Raw genomic sequence first — 24,401 nt, forward strand, 5'->3', positions numbered from 1 at the left:
TAATCAGTTGCTTGATTACAATCTAATAATGTATAATTAAGCAACTGAACAGCAGATCACACAGCTTGAGTCTGCAGCACCCAGTGGCCAGTAGGGATACACTTGTAAAGGCATGCCAGGGATTTGTTCTTTCATTTAATTCTCTGGAAAAGCAGTACAGCAACTGACACCAACCCTAAAAATCATGCCCACACATGCCTTTGGCATAGCTCCCAACTGTCCCTGATTTGGAGGGACTGTCCCTGATTTGAAGCAAAGTCCCTCTGTCCCTCATTGCTCCTCATTTGTCTCTCATTTTGGTCTGATCTATATAGATGTATATAAAATGCACTTTTTATCTATCAAAAAGTGTTTTCCAGCGCTAAACCTTTCATCTGATTTCAGTGTACTGCTTCTCCTTCCTTGTCCAATCACAGGCTGGGGGCGTGTCGATGACCAAGCTTTCATTCCTAACTGTAGTAGAGAAAAGTGTGGTCACCAGCCTGGCTGTGTCATCTGGCAGGCTAGTCTTTATCACAAGATTGGCTGTACACCAGAACAAATCCTGTAGCAGATACAGTATATCTGGTCCCCTGTATGTAATTGAACTGTATATTTAGCTGTTCTCTATAGATTGCCTCAAAGCTTCAGCTCTAACCCTTTGTGCCACCTCTTTACCGCCCAGTGCATTCTGGGAGTGCGCTGACTGATCACATGACCGCGGCAGGTAAGTGCAGAACACCCTCCAGGCGCACTAATCCCCCCCCAGAAACAAATTAAGCGCCAGCCTGGTCGCGCTTTTCTCAGTTCGTCTAATTAAAAATTGTGCTGCCATTTACTTCTCATTAATTTTAAATGTCACAGCGGCTCAATACATCGATCGGAGATATTCACAAAGTACGGCATATTGAGCAACAGATGTCAGGCCTCGCCGCTTTGCCGCCTCCTAATGCCATTATCTAAAAGCGCCCGATTGGAAACGCGTTTCCTTGTTCAACACAGCAACGCGCAAACCATTAATAGGTTTTTGTGCGTTTATCGATGGCTGATGAAACGGAGGCGAATTTTCACATTTGATAAGCGGCGCTGTTAAGGCCATGTTGGCAAGACTTTTTCCTCCCACTTGTTTTAAAGCGATAATCTCTTGGCACGGAACACCGTCGGCGCGTTCTTTGTTGCCGGAGTAACAGTGAGAGAGAGCAGAGTGTTTTAACGAGATGATATTTAAAACTGAACTCCGGATGCGCTAAAAATTTCCCTTAAATCCCCCCCCCCCCCAACATGAATAAAAATCTATTTTTTTCTTTTTAAAATCCTAATTCTTGTAGCTGAAATCTACATTCATTTATTATTAAATGTTATTTTTTCCTTTATGAAGCACACATCAGATTGCTGTTGGGACAGGTAGGGGGAGATGCAGCTATCCCCGGGTGCATGCAGTAGAATGTCATACTAGGGCCAATTTAGAGAAAAGCCAATTAACCTACCAGCATGTCTTTGGCTGGAAAGCAGACTACCTGGAGGAAATGAACACAAGCACAATGAGAAGATGCTGTCAGGACTGGGCTCAGCCCTTCCTTCTGTGAGCTGGCCGCTCAGCTGTCGGCTAATTGCCAGCTCCTATCTCTCCACAGTTACTCAGCTGCTGATGATATCCTGCTCGTCAGTCCTGCCTACTTAAGCCGTCCAGTCCAGAGGAGCTCTGCCTTCGCCTTGGTCAACATCACAGAAACTATCTCCTGCAATCCTGTTCAAGACTTGCTTGGCTGACATCCCTTGTGGCTCCAGATCCTGCTTGCTGTTCCAGTACATTGATCCCTGACTTCTGGCTTGGCTGACTATCCGTTCCGGTTACTGGACTTTGAGTATGTTTTGACTATGTTCTTTTTTCTTTTATTATTAAACAAGTGTGGTTTAACTGTACTTCTGTCTTGGCCTGATTTCATGGTTTCTGACAAATGCAAACTCCATGCAGTCTCATGATGCACTGAGACACTAGCAATGCAGGAAGTGGGGTTGTGGGTGTTGACAGTGTACTCAGAAACATTGCACAACCAGCCAATCAGGACTAGAAGGTGTGGATTACTGTGAAAGACTGGAGTCCCCTTACTTTTCAGTCACCTGATGCAGGTTAGAATAGGCGGGACAGTCCGGCAGTTCCCTGACCTGTCAATCACCTGATACAGGTGTGGATAGGTGGGACAGACCCAAGGTCCCTTGACTTGTCGATCACCTGATGTAGGTAAGGATGGGTGGGACAAACCAGGAGTTTCCCTGACCTTTCAACTACTTGATGCAGGAATGGATGGGCAGGACAGACTGGAAGTCCCCTCACCTGACACAGGTAAGGATAGGTGGGACAGACCCGGAGTTCCCTGACCTGCCAATTACCTGATGCAGGTGTGGATAGTTGGGACAGAAACTGAGTCCCTTGACCCATCAATCACTCGATGCAGATAAGAATGGGCAGAACAAATCAGGAGTCCCCCTCACCTTTCAGTCACCTGATCCAGGTAAGGATGGGCGGGACAGACTGGGCATCCCTTGACATGTTAATCACCTAATTTAGATAAGGATGGACTGGACAGACCTGGAGTTCCTTCACCTGTCATCCACCTGATGCAGGTATGAATGGGTTGGACAGACTGGCAGTTCCTTGACCGGTCAATCGCCTGATACAGATAAGGACGGGCAGGACAAACTTGGAGTTCCCAGACCTGCCATCCACTGATGTAGGTTAGGATGGGCAGGACAGACTGGTAGTTCCCTGACCTGTCAATCTCCTCATGTAAGTAAGGATGGATGGCACAGACCAGGAGTTCCCTGGCCTGTCAATCACTTGATGCATTTTAGGATGGGCAAGACTGACTAGTAGTTCCCTGACTTGTCAATTACCTGATGCCGGTGTAGATAGTTGGGACAGACCAGGATTCCCTTGAACTATTAATCACCTGATGCAGATAACAATGAGCAGAAGAAACTAAGAGTCCACTGACTTGTCAGTCACCTGATCCAGGTAAGGATGGGCAGGGAAGACGGGGAATCCCATGACTTGCCAATCGCCTGATGCCGATTAGGATGGAGAGGACAGACTCAGAGTTCCTGACTTGTCAGTTACTTGATGCAGGTGTGGATGGGTGGGACAGACCCGGAGTCCCTTAACCTGTCAATCACCTGATGCAGATAAGGACGGGCCCAGCAGACCCAGGAATCTTCCGACCTTTCACCTACTTGATGCAAGCATGGATTGGTGGAACAGACTGGAATTAACAATCGCCTGATGGGGTGTAGCCTGGGTCTGCCTACTTCAGCAGCAGCGTTCAACTGAACAGACTTGTCTTGTGAAATGAAGCTTCGCCCTTGCTTTCTATATGTGAGCCTGACACTTCAGCTTCAGTCACTGTGAGGAGTTATATGTATGTCCAGGTCCAAGCATGCCTGTACAACTGTGGAAGGCTGGAAGTCGGCTTAAAAAAAAAAAAAAATTATTATTAAATCCAGAGTTGCATTAATTTTGTGTATTTTTGCTCTATATGGAGTTCAGCTTTTAACATGTTCATTTTTGATTGTTGACTCTAAAGCCTCGTAAACTCAATCGGATTTTCGTCTGGGAATTGTGTGATGACAGACTGTTTGCCTAAAATCCGACCGTTAGTACGTTCCATCAGACAATTATTGTGCAACTTTCGGCCAACAAATGTTAGTTAGCAGGCTAATAAATTTTCGGCGGGCAGCGACCTGTTGTCAGATTTTCGTATCATGTGTACACAAGTCCATCACAGAAAAGTCCAAAGTACAAACATGCATGCTCGGAATCAAGGCTCAACAAACATGACATTAGCAGAAGGTGCCCAAACGGGGGCGCTCAAGAGCTGAAATTCCATGTAGTACGTCACTATGTTTGTGTTTGTTGGCCGACAATTGTGTGCCACAAGCCCTTCGGACAAAAGTCTGACGCTTTGTCTGCAGAAAACTTGATCGTGTGTACAAGGCTTAAGTCACATTGCTATAGGTTTTCATTAATTCTTTGACCAGAATTGTGTCCATCTCCGCTATGTGCCTCCCTCTCAGAAACCCGCTCGGCGTTCCACCTCGGCAGCCATGTATTATTTATCATCTTATGTATTTATTTTTTCTTGCGAAGCTCGTTTTTTTTCTTTGTCTCGCAGACGTTCAATCTAAACAAGAAGTGAGACACTCGGAACAGTCCATCTGTCGACTTGACAAATGTCTGAGCATTCTGGGAATCCGGCCCTTGATTGGCGCTAATTGACTTGGCTCTAATTGGCTGCTCAGTCACCTTCTCACCGAACCAATCGCGCCGCCTCGCTGTCTCTTCACAGCAGATGTAGCAGGAGAAGCGCGCCCGGTCCCTCGGGTTATCATTATGTACAGCGTTCAAACAATATTTATACTTTACATCATTCCTTCCCGGATATCGAAATGTCAAGGAGAGAAATGCTCTGACATCTTGCTTGATATCCGCGGTTTTATCCCCAATCCACAAGACAACAATTCATATCGCTCGCAAGTTCTGCAAATACCCAAGGAGGCTTACTCTGGAATCATCGCCTTCTCCGTAATGGTGCCGGTGGCTCTTGGCGGGGATCAGAGGTCTGCGAGCTGTTTAGCAAGGCGACTTCCTATTAAAAACTAGACAGAGACGTGTTTAAAGTGGACCGTGTGAATAAATGCCTGATATGTCACAATATCCAACCGTATCATTTTCATAAAAGCTCCACTTTACATCATTAAAAAGCTGTCCATGAGTTGGAGTCAGTGACTTTGCCTAGGCTGAGATGTCATCAGTCTTCTGCAGGCAGGAGAAAGTATTTCCTCCAGTCTCTTCTTGCCCAGTGATCAGACTGTACATTGTAACTTTGTAGGAAGTCAAAGGCTCAATTACACTTAAGAAAACCTCCCTCTGTTTGGTACAAATTAGTCAAACATGAAAGAAATATTTAAAGGCCATTCCCACCACAAACACATTATATCTCGCTGATGGGTTGGGTACCAGTGGCATAAGCCATCTGCTATTTTTTTTTTGGTATCTCTCTGCGACTTCTGAAGCCTTTCGGTAGTTTGCATTTCTGCCAATTAAATCAATGAAGACTGGTTTTACTGTTGGCATCAAACTACAGTCTTTTTCTATGTGGTGTGTCTCTACTGTCAACTGCTAAGGTGCAGCAGTCAGAACAGCCTTTCTCAGACCTTTTCTCCTCTAAGGAACCCTTGAAATTATTTTCAGGTCTCAGAGAACTCCTTAAAATATATCTACTCCTTGGACATGATCAATAAGTTGTAGATATTATCAGAAATCATCATCCTACATAAAAATCATGTGTTGTATAAATATGACATTACATAAAAAAATGACCTGAAAAGAGAAGTAGACTTTGAAATATGTAATTTCTTTTCTACATTGGTTGTCAGTGGAGAAATGCCCCCCCCCCCCCCCCCCCCTCACATTGATGATTAGTGAACAAGAGCCCTCTGGTGGTCAGCAAGGGCCTCTTAAGAGTATGGTCAGCGGGACAAGGGACTTCTCACATTGGCAACCAGTGGAGGAATGCCTCCTAAATTGATGACTACTGAAGAAAGGCCCCCTTGCATTTGGAGGTCAGCACAGAAGGACCTCTTAATGGTCATTGTGTAAAGGAACCCCTCACATTGATGGCCAATGGAGAAATACCCTGTATGTTGATTGTTTAGGAAGAATGGCTCTGGTACTTTAGGTGACCAGTATAGAAGGATGTCTTACATTTTTATGTTTAATGGGACAGGGGACCCCTCACATTGGTGGACAGTCGGGAAATACCTTGTACATTGACGATTAGTGAAGTAGAGTCCTCTGACATTGGGGATCTGCAGAGGAGGACATCTTACATTTATGGTCAGTGGAAAAGTGGACTTGTCACATTGGTCACCAGTGGAAAAATGCCCCATACTTTGATGGTTTGGGATGAAGGGCCCCCTTATTTTAGGTGGTCGGCAGGGAAGGTTGTCTTACATTTAAGGTCAGCGGGACAAGAACCCCACATTGGTGACTAGTGAAAAAATGCCCCCTATTTTGATGATTACTGAAGAAGGACCTCCTTACATTTGGTGGTCAGCACAGAAGGATCTCTCTACATTTATGGTCCATTGGGTACAGGGACCCCTTGCATTGGTGACTAGTGGAGAAAAGCCCCCTACATGTAAACCACCTACTCAAGTTTGCCCAGGCTGCTTCACAGTAAAATTATCTGTTTCCTTGCTCATGTTTAAACCTCTCTTGTTCTTATGTGGAATATCTAATTAATTAATTTATGTCCACTGGAATTATCAAAGTATACAACCTTTTTTTTTTTTTTTTTATTCTCATCTTCCAGGATTCACCCTCCTGAGCACTTTAAGAAGAAGTACGCTGTGGATGAGGCCCACTACACCTGTGATGTAAGTGACTCCTGTATCCTGCTTCTATTGGTTGTAGTGGTTTTGCCCATTGCATTTCCGATCCTCCTCCTTCTCGGGTCCCCCGCCCGCTGGCGCTCCTCCCCCTGCTGAGTGCACCCATAGCAAGCCGCTTGCAATGGGGACACTTATGCACTCTCGCTCCTGTGTGTGTGTGTCCCCTGCTCCCTCATCATTAGCTGTGATTAACAGCAGCAGGAGCCAGTGGCTCCTGCTGCTGCCTCTGAGCCAACGAGGAGACAAAGAGCCGCTATGCTGCTCTCGTGTACAGTGCTGGATCGACATCAATCTCAGGTAAGTATAAGGATGGGCTGGGGAGGGGTGGGGGGAGGGAGCAGCACACAGAAGGTTTTTTTGTAACCTAGAATAGAATGCTTTAAGGTAAAAAAACCTTCAGCCTTTACAACCACTTTGATACAGGTTTTAACCATGACAATGGTGTCCCAACACATTATGGGTTTTGTAAAGCAAGAGAATAATGTCTGTTTCCGTTCAAGCCCTCAGGAGATGGAGAGGATATGGCTAATACTGTTTGCCTTCAGACTATTGCTTTCTAATTGACTCTTAGTATGACCTTCTCTAAACCTATCATGCAGGCATGAGAAAAGATCTGAAAGTTCCCTCCATTTACCTTAATGTCACGAGTCTGTAATCCACTGGAGTAAAAATCCAGAGAGCACCTCAGAGGCTCACTGGGATTGTATTTTCTTTAGCCAGAATCCAGAAAGCACCTCACGTGGTCACTGCAAGTGTACCTCCTGCAGCCTGTGCTTTGTATCTTCCTCTTTCTTAATTTCCTGTACCACCAATTACAATCAAACTTAATGTAAACAATGAGCCTGCAGGGGGTGTTTGTGGATATTTCTGCTCATCGTCAGAATGGGGGGGTACTTGGTTCACCAGATGATCAGGTGAGGTGGACCAGTTTTTGGATGAAAACTTTGTGTGAATAAAGATCAAGTGAGAAGTATTTTCAGTCTGAAGCTCTAAGAGTCCAAGAAGTGGGGGAAAAAAGCATCAAATCATGGCACACTGCCACCAAATCTAGTACGTTGGTCCTCGATAGCCACTTAGTCTGAAACATTGAGATGACCTAATCAGATCTATTTTTGCTAATTTTATAAGGAACTATTGTACCACCTGGAGAGGACTTTAAATTTGCCTCTTTGAAGGACATATTAATTACTCCCTTGTGGTCTTGCATAGACCATTTGTGCCAATCTTGGCTTCCTTGGAACAGACTTCCAGCAGAGGTAGCGAGTCAACTGACACTAAATGATTTCTAAACATGCTTGGGACAAATATCGATCTATACTTAGGTTAAAAATAAGGACAGACGTGATGGACCATTTGGTCTTTTTTGCTGTCAATCTTTTGGACAGGTATTCTAGGTCCTCACATTCATCTCAGAGTTTAATTCCCAATGATGAGTTCATCCATTATAATCTCTTACACTGATGTAGAATCGGGGTAGGCAACATATTTAAAAGCTTTTCTGTTCTAATGAAAGGAATATAAAGAATGTAAATAAATAAACCTTGTTCTAAGAATAAGGATTGTGACCTAATTTTACAGATTTCATATGCAAAATCAGAATTCAGTACTTACAGTAAAACATTTGAATACGTGTACAGTATATATACGCAGGGGTTAGCAAGTGGTTTACCGGGGGTTATGGCTAAAGCTATCAGCCATAACTCCCGGTATCTTTTTCTTCAGCCGGCAGCTGGCTTTCTCATGAAAGCGGTCCAAGCTGCTCATTAGCCACAAAATCGCTTTCTTAAATAGCGGAAAGGATGCCCCCCTTTTCTTGCAGCTCGCCGGTGTGTCTCAGGCTTACCGTTATCACCGGCATGCCCAAGAAACAATCTGATGTTGCGGCTGGATGGTCACAGCGGAAATGAGAGACAAGATCATCCCTGATTTGCCTTTTTGGCCTTGGATGACCGGAAAAACGTCAAGATGTCACTTCCGGTCTGTCTAGAGTGGAAGTAACAAATCTTTTTAAAATGTATTTTTAAAAGCAAAAGATTAAATGTGTGTGTGTATGTATATGTATATGTATATGTATATATATATATATATATATATATATATATATATATATATATATATATATATATATATATATATATATATATATAAATATAAATTTTTTTAAAGCGTTGCCTATGGAGATTAAGTATCGTAGTTTGTCGCCATTCCACAAGTGTGCGCAATTTTAAAGTGTGACATGTTGGGTATCTGTTTACTTGCTGTAACATCCATGTTTCATATTTTACAAAACAATTGGGACAATTGGGGTATATAGTGTGTGTGTGTGTGTGTGTGTGTGTGTGTGTGTGTTTTTTTTTTTCAATTTATTAAAGTGTATTTTTTTTTCTAAACTTCTATGTTTGAAAAAACGCTGAGCAAATAGTGTGTGACATAAAGATCGCAATTTTATTCCCTAGGGTCTCTGCTAAAAAAAATGTATAATGTTTGGGGTTTACAAGTAATTTTCTAGCAAAAAATACTGATTTAAACTTGTAAACAAAAAGTGCCAGAAAAGCCTGGTCTTCAAGTGGTTATAGGAAAAGTACTGCCAAAGTTTTTTTTTGGTCATACTTCTCCTATGGACAGGAGAGCAGCCAGTCTAGGCATGGGAAAGATCCCAACCATATGGTCGGGTCCACCCGGGATCCCTGGACCAGCACCTGGCTCAGCCTGTCAGCAATCCGCCGAGAGCCTGAGCCTGCCCCCTTCACAGCCCAGCACTCCAGTGAGCGCTGGAGGGGAGAGCATAGAGCTGGAGACTGACAGTCATAGCTTCTCTGCTCAGAGCGGAAGGGGAGAACTGATTACTTACATTACATTACTTACATAAATTAATAAAAGGTACAAATCCATCTAGTTTATCCAACAAATAAATACATTTAATACCCCCCATACACAGAATATGACCACATATGATCCAGAGGAAAAAAAAATCATTTTACAGCATGGTCTAGGTTTCTCCAATAGTGAAAAAAAAATTTCCTTCCTGATTCCCTATGGCAATTGGGTAGTCTATGGATCAATAATCTCTGGTGTTACTACCTATAAATACTAATATCAAGTTATATTCTGTGCACTCTGGCTTAAAAAAAAAAGAAAAAAAGAAGCTGAATGCATTTCTATGAACTGAGCTGTCTAGAATTAGTTCCTGGGAGAGTCTGTTCTAGAGAACACAGAGAGGTTTTCTTGTTTTGTATTGTTTTTATATTCTTTTTATTTTCTCAAATGGCTTTTATTATTTGGCCTACCATGACTCTCCAAGGAAGCATGTGTTGGTCAGAGAAACATGTTAAAGATGTTGTTAGATAGAGAGAGGCTCAAACAACCTGGATGGTTGGAGCCTCAGCTACTGCTCCTTTTATTTATAATGACCATGAGGCCCCATTCACACCTTTGAATTTTGGGAACACTCATAGAAACATGCGAAAAAAAAAAAACAGCCAAAACGCACTTGGGGTGCTATTAATTCTTTTATGGCACCCCAAACATGGGTAGCAGTTGCGTAACAAAATGCGCTTTGCAAAAACATGCTCACTGCCATAAAAAAAGGTGCCGGCGCTCCTTTGGCATGTATAAGGCCATTTAAGTGAATGTCTGCCCTATGCTGTCCATAAAAAAATGTGACACAGAGCGCACGTGTGATTTGCAGCCTTACTGAGGAATTTGTGAGATGTGAGTATAACTGACTGCCAATCCCTGCCTGAGTATTTATAATGTATAATGTAATAAGGCATGATTTTGCTTTGGAACTGGACTTGCTTATCCAAGGTTCCTGGCTTGGAAACTGGTCATCCTGTCATCAGGGGTTTTAAGGTCCCAGAAGATGTATAATGCATCTGTTTTCTACAATCTATGTGACTAAATTCCTGACTTGTCACAATAGACAGTAGCAGTATCATATGTGTGGCGGAAAACTAACACTGCACATCACCCTGAACACACCATCACCACCGTGAAACATGGTGGTGGCAGCATCATGTTGTGGGGATGCTTTTCTTTAGCAGGGACAGGTATGCTGGTCAGAGTTGATGGGAGGATGGATGGAGCCAAATACAGGGCAATCTTAGAAGAAAACCTTTTAGAGTCTGCAAAAGACTTGAGACTGAGGTGAAGGTTCATCTTCCAGCAGGACAACAACCCTAAACATACAGCCAGAGCTACAATGGAATGGTTTAGATCAAAGCATATTCATGTGTTAGAATGGCCCAGTCACAGTTCAGACCTAAATCCAATTGAGAATCTGTGGCAAGACTTGAAAATTGCTGTTCACAGACGCTCTCCATCCAATCTGACAGAACTTGAGATATTTTGCAAAGAAGAATGGGCAAAAATGTCACTCTCTAGATGTGCAAAGCTGGTAGAGACATCCCCAAAAAGACTTGCAGCTGTAATTGCAGTGAAAGGGGGTTCTACAAATTATTGACTCCGGGGGGCGCCATACAAATGTACCCCACACTTTTCACATGTTGAAAACCATTTATAATTTTCCTTCCACTTCACAATTATGTGCCACTTTGTGTTGGTCTATCACATAAAATCCTAGTAAAATACATTTACTTTTTTGGCAGTAACATGACAAAATGTGGAAAATTTCAAGGGTTATGAATAATTTTTACAGGGCATTATTACTATGCTTTCAACCACCGACCTGTGACAAGCATGCACGGCGGGACTAGCAAGTTTTGAGGCTTCCCTAGATGCATGCTTGTTCCAGGCTGGAATCGTCATAATGAGGATTACAGCCCCGGAGACGGCACCGTTCAAATCCAAGTCTGCAATGGCATATTTCTTTCTTCAGCAGTTTATTAAAGATATGGCTAAACATTTCTGTTCTGTTACTGTTTACCAGTGAAAAAAATTGTAATGCGTAATCGTAGTAAATATTTCTGAGAAAAAATAACCATACAGGTCATTGTGAGAAGGGACTGAAGGGATCAAAGGCTCTCCAACCCAATCGGTGTATAGTACAGGAAAGTTGCTTTAAAAGCGAAGGACAAACAATGTATAGTAACTTGGGGCCATCCAAGATCACCTAAAGGTATCAAGGATAAAAGCCCAAAATAGATTGTGCTGCCACAGTAGCTAACAATGTGATGTTGGAAAAAGAGACAATAAATACAATAAGTGCACTAATACAAATGGCATTAAATGACAACTATAAAAAGGATACCAATTTACTATGCAGGTAGTAAGTCCCAAAAAGTATAACGGCAAGGTACATAAATCCAATACCAGAGTTTATCAGTCCTCAGCAGACAGATCCAAGGGCTCCACTGTGAAGAATCAATGTGGCCAATCCCCATATCTCATAGAGATGGTAAGGAGGCAAACAAGGAAAAAAATGCAATTAATGTGTGAGCCAATGCACATAAAAAAAGTAAGCATCCACTTACCTGATGGAAGATATCAGGCTCCCGAAACTATCGTATTGTTTAGAAAGGTGGAAATCCAACCTCTAAGCCTGGTGGCTTATCCAAGTCAAGTCAAGCTTTATTGTCATTCCACTACACGTAAGAACATACAGTAGAACAAAATGTCGTATCTCACAGGGCCACGGTGCTACATACAAATTAAACATAAGGAGGAGGAAGGCAGATGCACAGCCAAAGGGAAACCGCATGCTAGAGTGGCAGTGATGGCTGGCCATCGGCTGCGCATGTGCCGGTATTCAGTAGGGAACTGGAAGTGCGTCACCGCTAGAACCTTACATCACTTCCTTGAGATCACAAGCTTCCCAATGTCTCTGTAACAATGCATTTCGAGGTGCAGCCTCTTTGTCAAGGCTTGACAAAGAGTTTGTGCCTTAAAACGTATTGCTACGGAGGCTTGACAAAGAGTTTGTGCCTTAAAATGCGTTGCTACGGAGGCTTGATACAGAGGTAGCGCCTCAAAAGATGTTGCTATAGAGATGTCCGGATGCTGCCGGTCTCCAAGAAGTGATGTAAGGTTCTAGTGCGCTTTGGGATTTTCTACCTACAATATAAATTGGTATCCTTTTTATGGTTGTCATTTAACCTTATGCCGTTTGTGTTAGTGCGGTATTTGTCTTTAAACCAAAGGCATTCACATGGCTCATTCCATTACATCTCCCAATACCAATTTATTATTACTACCTGCATAATAAATAGGTATCCTTTTTTATAGTTGTCATTTAATGCCATATGATTCCTCATTTTAGGAAGTGGATGGAGCCACGCAAATAATTCATTATGTCCCATCAGCAAGATGCACATCCAGAATCCCATAAGAAATACTAATGCCGCGTACACACGAGCGGACTTTACGGCAGACTTTGCCTGGCGGACTTTTCGACGGACTTTATGACGGACTTTCTGAATGAACGGACTTGCCTACACACAATCCACCAAAGTCCATCGAATTCGTACGTGATGACGTACGACCGGACTAAAACAAGGAAGTTCATAGCCAATAGCTGCCCTAGCGTGGCTTTTTGTCCGTCGAACTAGCATACAGACGAGCGGACTTTTCGACCGGACTCGAGTTCGACGGATAGATTTAAAACATGTTTCAAATCTAAGTCCGTCCAACTTTTGAGAAAACAAAGTCTGCTGGAGCCCACACACGATCGAATTGTCCGACGAAATCCCGTCCGCCGGGCAAGGTCTGCCGTAAAGTCCACTCGTGTGTACGCGGCATTAAACTGGAGAGTGCAAAATCTGGTGCAGCTTTGCACAGAAACCAATCAACTTCCATGTTTTATTGTGAAAGCTTAATTTAACAAGCTGAAGTTAGAAGTTGATTGGCTTCCAGGCACAGCTGCACCAGATTCTGAGCGCTCCAGTTTTAGTAAATCTCCCCCAAAAGCCTAACATTGTAGACCCATTTATTACAAACTGAACACAGATGTTTCAGGCTTTTTGGCCATCATCAGTGAAGTGGCTTCTATGGAGTGGTACTTGAGACCCGACTAGAAGGTATAACCAGGGTATGGTAAGAAGGAACTGATTTGAGTGGAGGGCTTTTTGATCCATTCAGTCTCTTTATATATTTTGTTTTGATTCTCTTTAGTCTCTTAATATTTGTTCTTTCTTTCACCAGATTGCAAAAGTCCTAAGTGCAAAAAGCCCGTCGATACTTCTGACTCTGGTAAGATAATGGGTCATGTCACGGCTGTGTATGATTGTGATTTGCTCCTATCTCGGGTGCCAAAGGTTCTGATTGCTCTTCATTTGCAAGTTTGACAAGAAAAGACAAAGTCAACGATTTCCTACCTTTATCAAAACTAAAGGAATGTGCTTACTGTGTCTTCAGTAATTGTGTCCCTTTGCTTTTTTCTGACATATTAGTCAATACTAAGGCTACTTTCACACTGAGGCGCTTTACAGGCGCGATATCGCTAAAAATAGAGCCTGCAGGGCACCTGTAAAGCACCTCTCCTGTCACTCCAGTATGAAAGGCCGAGGGCTTCCACATTGGAGCGGTGCGCTGGCAGGATGCTGAAAGAAAAGTCCTGCAAGCTGCATCTTTGAAGCGCTTTGGGAGCAATGTATGCACCGCTCCTAAAGCGCCGCTGCCCATTGAAATCAGTGGGCAGTGCTGGCAAAACGCCACTGCAGCAGCGCCTTGTGGGCGCTTTTAACCCTTTTTCGGCCGCTAGCTGGGGTTAAAGCGCCCCGCTAGCGACCGACCTAAAGACGTTAAAGTGCTGCTAAAAATAACGGTGCTTTACTCAGTGTGAGAGTGCCCCAAGTCATTTAAGTGACATACAGTATTTGCCCACTTTACACCTTTTTCTCATATTCTGTTTTTTATTTATTATTATTATTATTATTTTTTTTTTTAAGTAGGTTTTCCAGCATTATTTCTTTTCTCTGGTGTTAGTGAAAGCTCCACTCCAGACAAATGCACACCTGTAATACATATATGAAATCTGTTTTACCTACAAAAGGATTTGTATTTCTGCCCATCTAGACCTGAGATTTACCAAGCACTGCTAGACAGCAATGCCAGCTTGGTGACCTGACTTTTCTCTGTTCTGATTTAAAAAACAAACACCCCCCCCCCCCCCCCCCAAAAAAAAAATGTTTTATTTGAACACATTTAAGCATACATGGTCCATAAACACTCACAAAAGAATGCAAAGTTGTAATGTACAAAACAGTAGAAAACAAATAGGCAATTACAGCTCCCAACTGTATAGAGCTCAGAACATACAGCCCCACCTAGTGGCTGAAAACAGAAATGACAGTGCCAATAGAGCATTAATATTGCATACTTCAAAGTTAGGTAGCAATAACCAGCATTGTGTAACCAACAGCATTCTACCACAATATCCTATCATCGGGTCTACTGGGGCCAAGCCTGGTGCATCAAGCCAACCTCCCCAAACCCTCTCAAACATAGCAGGGCCTCAGTTACAGTTAAAGCTAAAGATTAATCTGTTTATATTTGCCCCCCCCCCCATCATATGCAATTAAAATAAAATAATAAACCTTTCAGTTTCCATCACATACCTTATTTCGGACCCAGTTATATCATTACTAGGTCTCTGTGCTTCTCTGTGCAATGTGGCCAGATCGTGGCTGGTGGGAGGGGCTGACAGGGTGCTGTATATAGCTTTCTGAGCACATCACAGCACCCTGCCTCAGTACTCGAAATCCCTCAGTCCTGATGCAGGCAGTGGGCTGGCTCTTGGGAGGAATTATGCAAATGCCAAAAGACCTTGATGGGTGGGTGTCAATCTGGAGGAGTGGGTGGTCCCAGGCAGGGTGTATTTGCATAGTTAACGCCCACATGTGATGCTGAGCCTCCATGATTGAAAAAAACTGAAATCCAGTGAATGAAAGGGGCGGGCCGGGGAGAGTCAGGCTGGGGCGGAAAAGCTACATGATGTTGGAAGTCCTCCGGCCAGGAAATGAGGTGGAGCTCTATCTGACTTGCTACAGCTTCTAATGCACATTGTGAGAAGCTCACAGTGTGCAGTGAAATCGGAGGAAGCCGTTTCAGTCCAGGAGTGGAGCCGGTACAACTGTGCAAGACTGAAAGCATACCTCCCAACATTTTGGGAATGAGGGACACCTGCTAGCAAACGTATGTAGGCATAAGACACGCCCCCTGCCACACCCCCTTAAAGGGGAAATAACCAAAAAAAAGTTAAATAAATCCACAAGTGCTTTTTTTTTTTACCACTACTATTCCTTTATATTGGCTTTTAAAATTGAACAATTCAGCAATTTAGATTTGGTTTACACTTTTTGAAAAATAAGTGCATTTTATATACATCTATATGGATCAGACCAAAATGAGGGACAAATGAGGAGGAAAGAGGGACATTGCTCCAAATCAGGGACAGTTGGGAGCTATGTGAAAGACAAAGCTGGAGGTCAACTATAAAGTGATTTGTAAACGATCACCTTGTAAAACAACCCATTCAGTTTAAAATTAAAATGAAAGGCAAAACATTTGTATATAGATACAAAAAAAAATTATAAATACCTACCCCCCCCCTTTTTTTATAAGTGATCACATTCCCTCTGTTCTCAGCTGCTTAAGAGCTGGGGGGAGGAGGGAGGTGCAACAGCACACCGAGCTTCCCAGTGAATGGCTGTGCAGGATAGGGTGGGGTGTGCGGTATCAAGACAGGTCTGATCATTGGAGGATAGCACACAGAGTTCCCAGCATAGCTAGAGAACTGACCACAGTGTGCTCTGCTGCTTAGTGTGGTCAGTTTGTAATAGGAAAGCAGAGGGGCTGGCAGGAACACTGGGGATTTCACATAAAGGAAGCAATACATAAGAGAACAGGAGACTTTCTCATACACATGGTACAGCGGGCACATACAAAGAATATGAAATGCTGGGGTAACAATCACACTTTAACCACTTCCCGCCCGGCCTATAGCAGATTGGCGGCCGGGCAGTGGCTCCGTTATCCTGACTGGGCGTCATATGACGTCCAGTAGGATAACATGCCGCCACGCGTCCGCGGGGGGCGCGCATCGCGGCAATCAGTGCAGCGGTGTGTGTCAGTCTGACACACCGCTCCACCGATCTTGGTAAAGAGCCTCTGGCGGAGGCTCTTTACCATGTGATCAGCCGTGTCCAATCACGGCTGATCACGATGTCAATAGGAAGAGCTGTTGATCGGCTTTTTCTCACTCGCGTCTGACAGACGCGAGTAGAGGAGAGCCAATCGGCGGCTCTCCTGACAGGGGGGGTCTGCGCTGATTGTTTATCAGCGCAGCCCCCCCTCAGATCACCACACTGGACCACCAGGGATCGCCACTAGGACCACCAGGGAAGGGGGCAACATGTGGATGGCCAGGTATGTACCCCATGGCCATCCACATGTGCCCAATGTGCCCAGTCAGTGCCCAATCTTTACCAATCAGTGCCCACAAATGGGCACTGATTGGCACTATTATATTGCAGTGACGCCCAGCAATGCCACCCTTAGGGGCATCAGTGGCACCAATCGGTGTCATCTGTGTCCATCGGTGCCACCTGTCAGTGCCCATACGTGGTGCCTTCTGTGCCACCTATGAGTGCCCATCAGTGCCACCTCATTGGTGCCCATCAGTGCCGCCGTATCAGTGCCCGTCATTGAAGAAGAAAACGTACTTATTTACCAAAATTTTTAACAGAAACAAAGAAAGACTTTTTTTTTTTTTTCAAAATTTTCGGTCTTTTTTTATTTGTTGCGCAAAAAATAAAAACCGCAGAGGTGATCAAATACCACCAAAAGAAAGCTCTATTTGTGGGAACAAAATGATAAAAAAACTGTTTGCGTACAATGTAGCATGACCGCGCAATTGTCATTCAAATTGCAACAGCGCTGAAAGCTGAAAATTGGTCTGGGCGGGAAGGTGTCTAAGTGCCTGGTATTGAAGTGGTTAAGCAGCACAACTAGGTCACCTCCCCAGCTCTAGCATGGGTTTTAATGGTAAAGGAGCAACAGAAGACTGATGAGCTCCTCCCTCTGCTCTCTCCTTCTGTCACTTGCATGCAGCACACCTGATTTAGCTCTTGGTGCTTCCACTTTATTCCCATTATCTGTCCCCTTTAAATAAAAAGCCAACATTCCGCAAATGAATCCCATCCCCATTACTTGATTGTACTTTCAAAGAGATTTAATTTAGTCTAATCGTATTAATGATTTGTGATGTTACTTGCGGCTGGCAATATCGCCGTCCTCGCAGGTCACTCGCAGACAGGATTTTTCTTTTCTAAATGACTTGCGAGGTGAGTGTGACTTTTTAATGCATCTCATTAAAACCGTTTTTATTGCTAATGCTTTGATGAGAGTGACTGCCAGCGTTGGGGGAAGTCGGCCGCTGTGCTTTTTGCTCCCGCGCTCTCGTAGCTTTTAATGAAAGCGTCTCTCCCGCGGAGCTGGGGGGGGGTCAAAAGATTCTTTTTGGGCGCTGTGTTCCTGCCGATGCTTGTGCTGGAATAATTGTTTACTCTCCGATTTTAGTTATCAGAGTTCAATTTTAATTGATCTCAATCCCAAATGTAAAAGGTATATGTACAGATGTTGGCATTTTGAGAGTTAAACTACATGTGTTTAAAAAGGAACAAATAACTAAAGCAAATGTAAAAAAATTAGGCTTTGACCCAGAGCAACCTTTAAATCGGCTTTTGCTGCAACGTTCGTCTTCAATCTAGAGTGGCCCCTCCCCCAACAGTACTTCATTTCCACCACTAGATGTCCTTAGTCTAAATCAAGCACCATTTAACCCACTTTCCCTGAGCCCAGATCATGGTGGACCCACCTCTAGACTGTGGCTGGGCAGTAAATTGAGAAGCAGCATCATCTGTGTCACTCTACTCTCCCCCCCCCCCCTCACATTTACATATTCCTTATTAACACATAAACACTGCAGCACAACCGATTGGCTCCTTGTGCTGCTTCTCCCTCAAGCTCTCTGATTCATGCTGTACAGCAGGGATATGCAATTAGTGGTCCTCCAGCTGCTGCAAAACTACAACTCCCATCATGCCTCTGCCTCTGGGTGTCATGCTTGTGGCTGTCAGAGTCTTGCTATGCCTCATGGGACTTGTAGTTCTGCAACAGCTGGAGGTCCGCTAATTGCATATCCCTGCTGTACAGGAACTGCAAGAAACGGCTACTGTCAACTTCAATTACTTACACTAATTTAAAACACATAAAATATTTATTATGCATTTTTATATACAGCGGGTAAAATAAGTATTGAACACGTCACCATTTTTCTAGATAAATATATTTCTAAAAGTGTTATTGACATGAAATTTTCACCACATGTCGGTAACAACCCATGCAATCCCTACACACAAAGACACCAAAACAAATACGTTTAGAAATGAAGTTATGTGTAATAAAATGGAATGACACAGGGAAAAAAAAGTATTGAACACCTGAAGAAAGGGAGGTGCAAAAAGGCATGGAAATGTCAGGGCTGGGCTCAGCCCTTCTGTGAGCTGGCCGCTCAGCTGTCGGCTAATTGCCAGCTCCTATCTCTCCACAGTTACTCAGCTGTTGATGATATCCTGCTCGTCAGTCCTGCCTACTTAAAGCGGAGTTCCACCCTAAAGTGGAACTTCCGCTCATCAGATTCCTCCCCCCCTCCGGTGTCACAATTGGCACCTTTCAGGGGGGAGGGGGGTGCAGATACCTGTATAATACAGGTATCTGCACCCACTTCCGGGTATAGCTAGCCGCAGACTCCCCGCCCACCCCCGTTGTGTTGTGGGAAATACACAGTTCCCACAACACAACGGGGACCAGTGTAGACGCGCAGCGCGACACACGCATGCGCAGTAGGGAACCGGGCAGTGAAGTTGCAACGCTTCACTTCCCGATTCCCTCAGTGAGAATGGCGGCGGCAGCACCCGAGGATCGAGGGATGGTTAGGTCTCGGGTGCTGACATCGCTGGACCCCGGGACAGGTAAGTGTCCTTATTTTAAAAGTCAGCGGCTGCAGTATTTGCAGCTGCTGACATCTAAAATTTTTTTTTTTCGCGAAACTCCGCTTTAAGTCGTCCAGCCCAGAGGAGCTCTGCCTTCGCCTTGGTCAGCATCACGGAGACTATCACCTGCGATCCTGTTCAAGACTTGCTTTGCTGGCATCCCTTCTGGCTCCAGATCCTGCTTGCTGTTCCACTACATTGATCCCTGACTTCTGGCTTGTCTGACTATCCGTTCCAGTTTCTGAAAACTTTTGTTTTGTCTACGTTTTGTTCTTTTTTCTTTTATTGTTAAACAAGTGTGATTTAGCTGTACTTCTGTCTCGGCCTGATTTCATGGTTTCTGAAGCTCTCCATAAGTGGTCCGTTGGCTCTTGGACAACTCTTCTGATAATTCTTTTTACTCCTCTGTCAGAAATCTTGTGAGGAGCACCTGGTCGTGGCCGGTTTATGGTGAAATGAGGTTCTTTCCAAGACACCAGCTGAAATCTGTCAGTAATTAGAAAGCAATCCTGCCCCTTGTCAGTGCAAATTAATATCAGCTGGTTCAGTCTCAACTGATGGTCTATAAAAAAAAGGTGTCTCATTACCATGGCGTCACACAAGAAACCTCTAATGATGGGTAAAAGCAAAGAGCTCTCTAAAGACCTAAACAACCTTATTGTTGCAAAAAATACTGATGCATTGGTTACAGAAGGATTTCTAAACTTCTGAATGTTCCAGTGAGCACTGTTGGGGCCATAATTCTGAAAGTGGAAAGAACCTAATTTCACCATAAATCGGCCACGACCAGGTGCTCCTCGGAAGATTTCTGACAGAGTAAAAAGAATTATCAGAAGAGTTGTCCAAGGGCCCATTGTGGAGATCTTCAGAAAGGCCTGGAATTAGCAAGTACAATTGTTTACTAGAAAACAATAAGTAATGCCCACAACCACCATGGCCTGTATGCACGCTCACCACGCAAGACTCCATTGCTGAAGAAAAAGCACGTTAAAGCGCATTTAAAGTTTACTGCACAACATTTAGATAAGCCTGTGAAATACTGGGAGAATATACAGCCGTGGTCAAACGTTTTGAGAATGACACAAAAATTAATTTTCACAAAGTCTGCTGCCTCAATTGTTATGATGGCAATTTGCATATACTCCAGAATGTTATTAAGAATGATCAGATGAATTATAATTGCAAAGTCTCTCTTTGCCATGAAAATGAACGTAATCCCATAAAAAACATTTCCACTGCATTTGTAAAGAAGGCTTCAGGGCGCCCACAAAAGACCAGCAAGCGCCAGGACTGTCTCCTACAGTTGATTCAGCTGCGGGATCGGTGGCACCACCAGTGCAGAGCTTGCTCAGGAATGGCGGCAGGCAGGTGTGAGGACATCGGCACACACAGGGAGGAGAAGACTTTTGGAGGATGGTCTGGTGTCAAGAAGGGCAGCAAAGAAGCCACTTCTCTCCAGGAAAAACTTTAGGGACAGACTGATATTCTTCAAAGGGTACAGGTATTGGACTGCTGAGGACTGGGGGAAAGTCATTTTCTCTGAATCCCCTTTTTTGATTGTTTGGGGTTGCTTCTCAGCCAAGGGAGAGTGGACTCGCTCACAATTTTGCCTAAGAACACAGCCATGAATAAAGAATGGTACAAAAACATCCTCCGAGACCAACTTCTCCCAACCATCCAAGAACAGTTTGGTGAGGAACAATTCCTTTTCCAGCATGATGGAGCACCTTGGCATAAGGCAAAAGTGATAACTAAGTGGCTTGGGGAATAAAACTTCAAAATTCTGGGTCCATGACCAAGAAACTCCCCGGACCTTAATCCCATTGAGAACTTGTGGTCAATCCTCAAGAGGCGGGTGAACAAGAAAACCCCACAAATTCTGACAAACGGCAAGTACTGATTATACAAGAATGGGCGGCCATCAGTCAGGATGTGGCTCAGAAATTGACAGCATGCCAGGGAGAATTGCAGAGGTCTTGAAAAAGAAGGGTCAACACTGCAAATATTGACTCTTTGTATAAACTTCATGTGATTGTCAATAAAAGCCTTTGACACTTATGAAATGCTTGTAATTATACTTCAGTTTACCAAAGTAACATCTGACAAAAAGATCTAAAGGCTGGGTTCACATATGAGCCGCATGCGTCTTACAGCAGGGGTCCGGTGCGTCCTGGTTCACCATTTCAGGTCCGATTGCAGCCCGGATTTATGGCTGAATTTGGACCTGAAACAGACCAAAAGACGCACAGCCTTTTTGTGCCAATCGCGCTGGACCCGCTGCTGAGATATGTGAACCGGCTCCATAGAGAGCCAGTCAAAATCTCTTGCTATTGTGATTTGGATGCGGTGAACCCGCATCCAATTCGCAATGATGTGAACCCAGCCTTCAGCAGCAGAATTTGTGTCATTCCCAAAACTTTTGGCCATGGCTGTAGTCTGGTCAGATGAGACCAAAATGGAACTCTTTGCATGCCACAATACACACCATGTTTGGAGGTCAAATGGCACATCACCCCAAAAACACCCCCCATGCTAACAGTGAAGTTTGGAGATGGGAACATCGTGGTGCGGGGCTGAAAGATGAAAGGAAAAATATACCAAGACATTCTTTATAAAAATCTGCTGCCATCTACCAGGATGATGAAGATGAAACGAGGGAGGACAATTCAGCAAGACAATGATCCCAAACACAAAGCCAAGGAGACTCTCAATTGGTTTCAAAGAAAGAAAATAAAGCTGCTGGAATGGCCCAACCAATCACCTGACTTGAATCCAATAGAAGATCGATGGAAAGAACTAAAGATCAGAGTTCGTAGAAGAGGCCCACAGAACCTTCAAGGTTTGAAGACGGTTTATGTGGAAGAATGGGCCAAAGTCACACCTGAGCAACGCATGGGACTAGATTCTCCATACAGGAGGCATCCTGAAGCTTTCATTACCAACAAAGGATTTTGTACCAAGTGTTAAATGCATTTAAGTTGGCGTGTTCAATACTTTTCCCCTGTGCCATTCCATTTTATTACACTTAACTTCATTTCTGAACGTATATGTTTTGGTTTCTTTGTATGTATGGATTGCATGGGATAAAAAAAATAGAGACTTGGCTGTCCAAACTCATTGGCTGAAGTAGCACCATTGGCTCCCGCTGTTGTCAATCAAAGTCAATGAGGGGGGGGGGGGGGCCGTGGCTCTGTGTCTTAATGGAGGCTCCCTCCTGTTGAGCGCCCCCATAGCAAGCTGCTGGCTGTGGGGGCACTCACCAGGAGGGAGGGGCCAGTAGTGCCGAAGAGGGACCCGAGAAGAGGAGGATCGGGGCTGCTCTATGAAAAAGCACTACAGAGCAGGTAACTATAGCATGTTTGTTATTTTTAAAGGAGTAAAAAAAATTAGACTTTAGTATCCCTTTTAATTTCTGAACTTATTTGTTATGGTGTCTTGGTATGTATGGGTTGTTACCGACATGTGGTGAAATTTTCATGTCAGTAGCACCTTTAGAAATATATAATTACCTAGAAAAATGGTGACGTGTTCAATACTTATTTTTACCCGCTGTATATCAAAGTATATTGATGTATAAATAAATATAGAGCTTTATTATTTTTATGTCTATTATATCTGCCTAGAGTTCGGCAGGTTCAAGATCCTTTATTGTTAATATCACACATAGCAGGAGGGCAAAAGGAAATTCAACGCATTTCAGGGCTTAAACAGCAGAATTGTGTCTCTTGGATTCAAAGCAAAAGCTCCTGGATATAATTCTGACGGGTGAAAGAATTGATATGTATGAGGCTTGCCTTCTGTTGGAGATTTATACCCAGGAGCTTTTGCTTTAGATCCGGTAGACCTGTTTTTGCCGCATTGTCCAAGATCTGATGAAGGGGGAATTAAGGCCCCAAAATGCATTGATTGACTGTTTGCCACTATGCTGTATGTGTGATAATAACCATAAAAGGTTTCAGACTCTTGACACAATCGTTTGGCGCTCTCTTTTTGTTTGTTTTTTATGTGGAATTCTTAAATTGGAGGACCCCTGTCTTAGGGCCACTCTGCTTTGTGGAGTGCTACCAAAGCCAAGTCACTTGGCATAACTTATAATTCATTTCAAAGCAAAGGGCAATTTTTCTGTTTTTCAGATTTTAGGGGGCCAGACTGTGGCCAGTGGGAGTAGAAATGCCTCAGGCTTCCGCAGGCTTGGTGGGAGTAAAAAATAATTACATAGCACCTGTTGTCAGCAGGAGGAGGAATAGTGCCCCATCATTGGTGTCAGTGGGAGGAATAGTGCCCCATCATTGGTGTCAGTGGGAGGAATAGTGTCCCATCATTGGTGTCAGTGGGAGGAATAGTACCCCATCATTGGTGTCAGTCAGAGGAATAGTACCCCATCATTGGTGTCAGTCAGAGGAATAGTACCCCATCATTGGTGTCAGTCGGAGGAATAGTACCCCATCATTGGTGTCAGTCAGAGGAATAGTACCCCATCGTTGGTGTCAGTGGGAGGAATAGGGCTCCATCATTGTTGTCAGTGGGAGGAATAGGGCTCCATCATCATTGGTGTCAGTGGGAGGAATAGGGACCATCATTGGTGTCAGTGAAAGGAATAGGGCCCATCATTAGTGTCAGTGGGAAGAATAGTGCTCCTTGATTGCTATCTGTGGGAGGAATAGTGCCTCGTCGTTGGTGTCATATGGAGGAACAGTTAGAAAAAACACACACACACATAAAACACTGGTGTAACGCTCAGCGCTGAAATGCCTGATTATGAAAAATAGTGGGAGGACATGCATAAGTATGTTGGTTCATGAATAGCAAGAATAAAAATATATATTTTAGAGGTAAAAATTGAATAATAAAATAAAAAACAAAAGTTTTTGTAAAAAATCGATTGATCAAAGTCCTGAAATGAAGGAGTAGAACATGGGGTTCTAGAGGGTGCGTGCTCCCCTGTCAACTCTGAATCTCTGAATCAAATGCTGCAAAGGGAGTGAGGCTGCTTCAGGCGCGGGCTGGGGGACCCGATCACTA

At 43.9% G+C, this 24,401-nt stretch overlaps 1 protein-coding gene across 1 annotated transcript in view; it reads left to right on the forward strand.

The window, feature by feature from the left end:
* The window catches only part of PEPD (peptidase D), a 249,397-nt gene that overhangs the window by 17,932 nt on the left and 207,064 nt on the right, over positions 1–24,401 (forward strand). Inside the window, exons 4-5 of the mRNA XM_073605776.1 lie at positions 6,351–6,414; positions 13,528–13,575. Of these exons, the coding sequence (XP_073461877.1) occupies positions 6,351–6,414; positions 13,528–13,575 (112 nt within the window). The remainder of the gene's footprint in view (positions 1–6,350; positions 6,415–13,527; positions 13,576–24,401) is intronic.

This window comes from Aquarana catesbeiana, linkage group LG11, assembly GCF_042186555.1.
Source record: "Aquarana catesbeiana isolate 2022-GZ linkage group LG11, ASM4218655v1, whole genome shotgun sequence".
Taxonomy (NCBI): domain Eukaryota; kingdom Metazoa; phylum Chordata; class Amphibia; order Anura; family Ranidae; genus Aquarana; species Aquarana catesbeiana.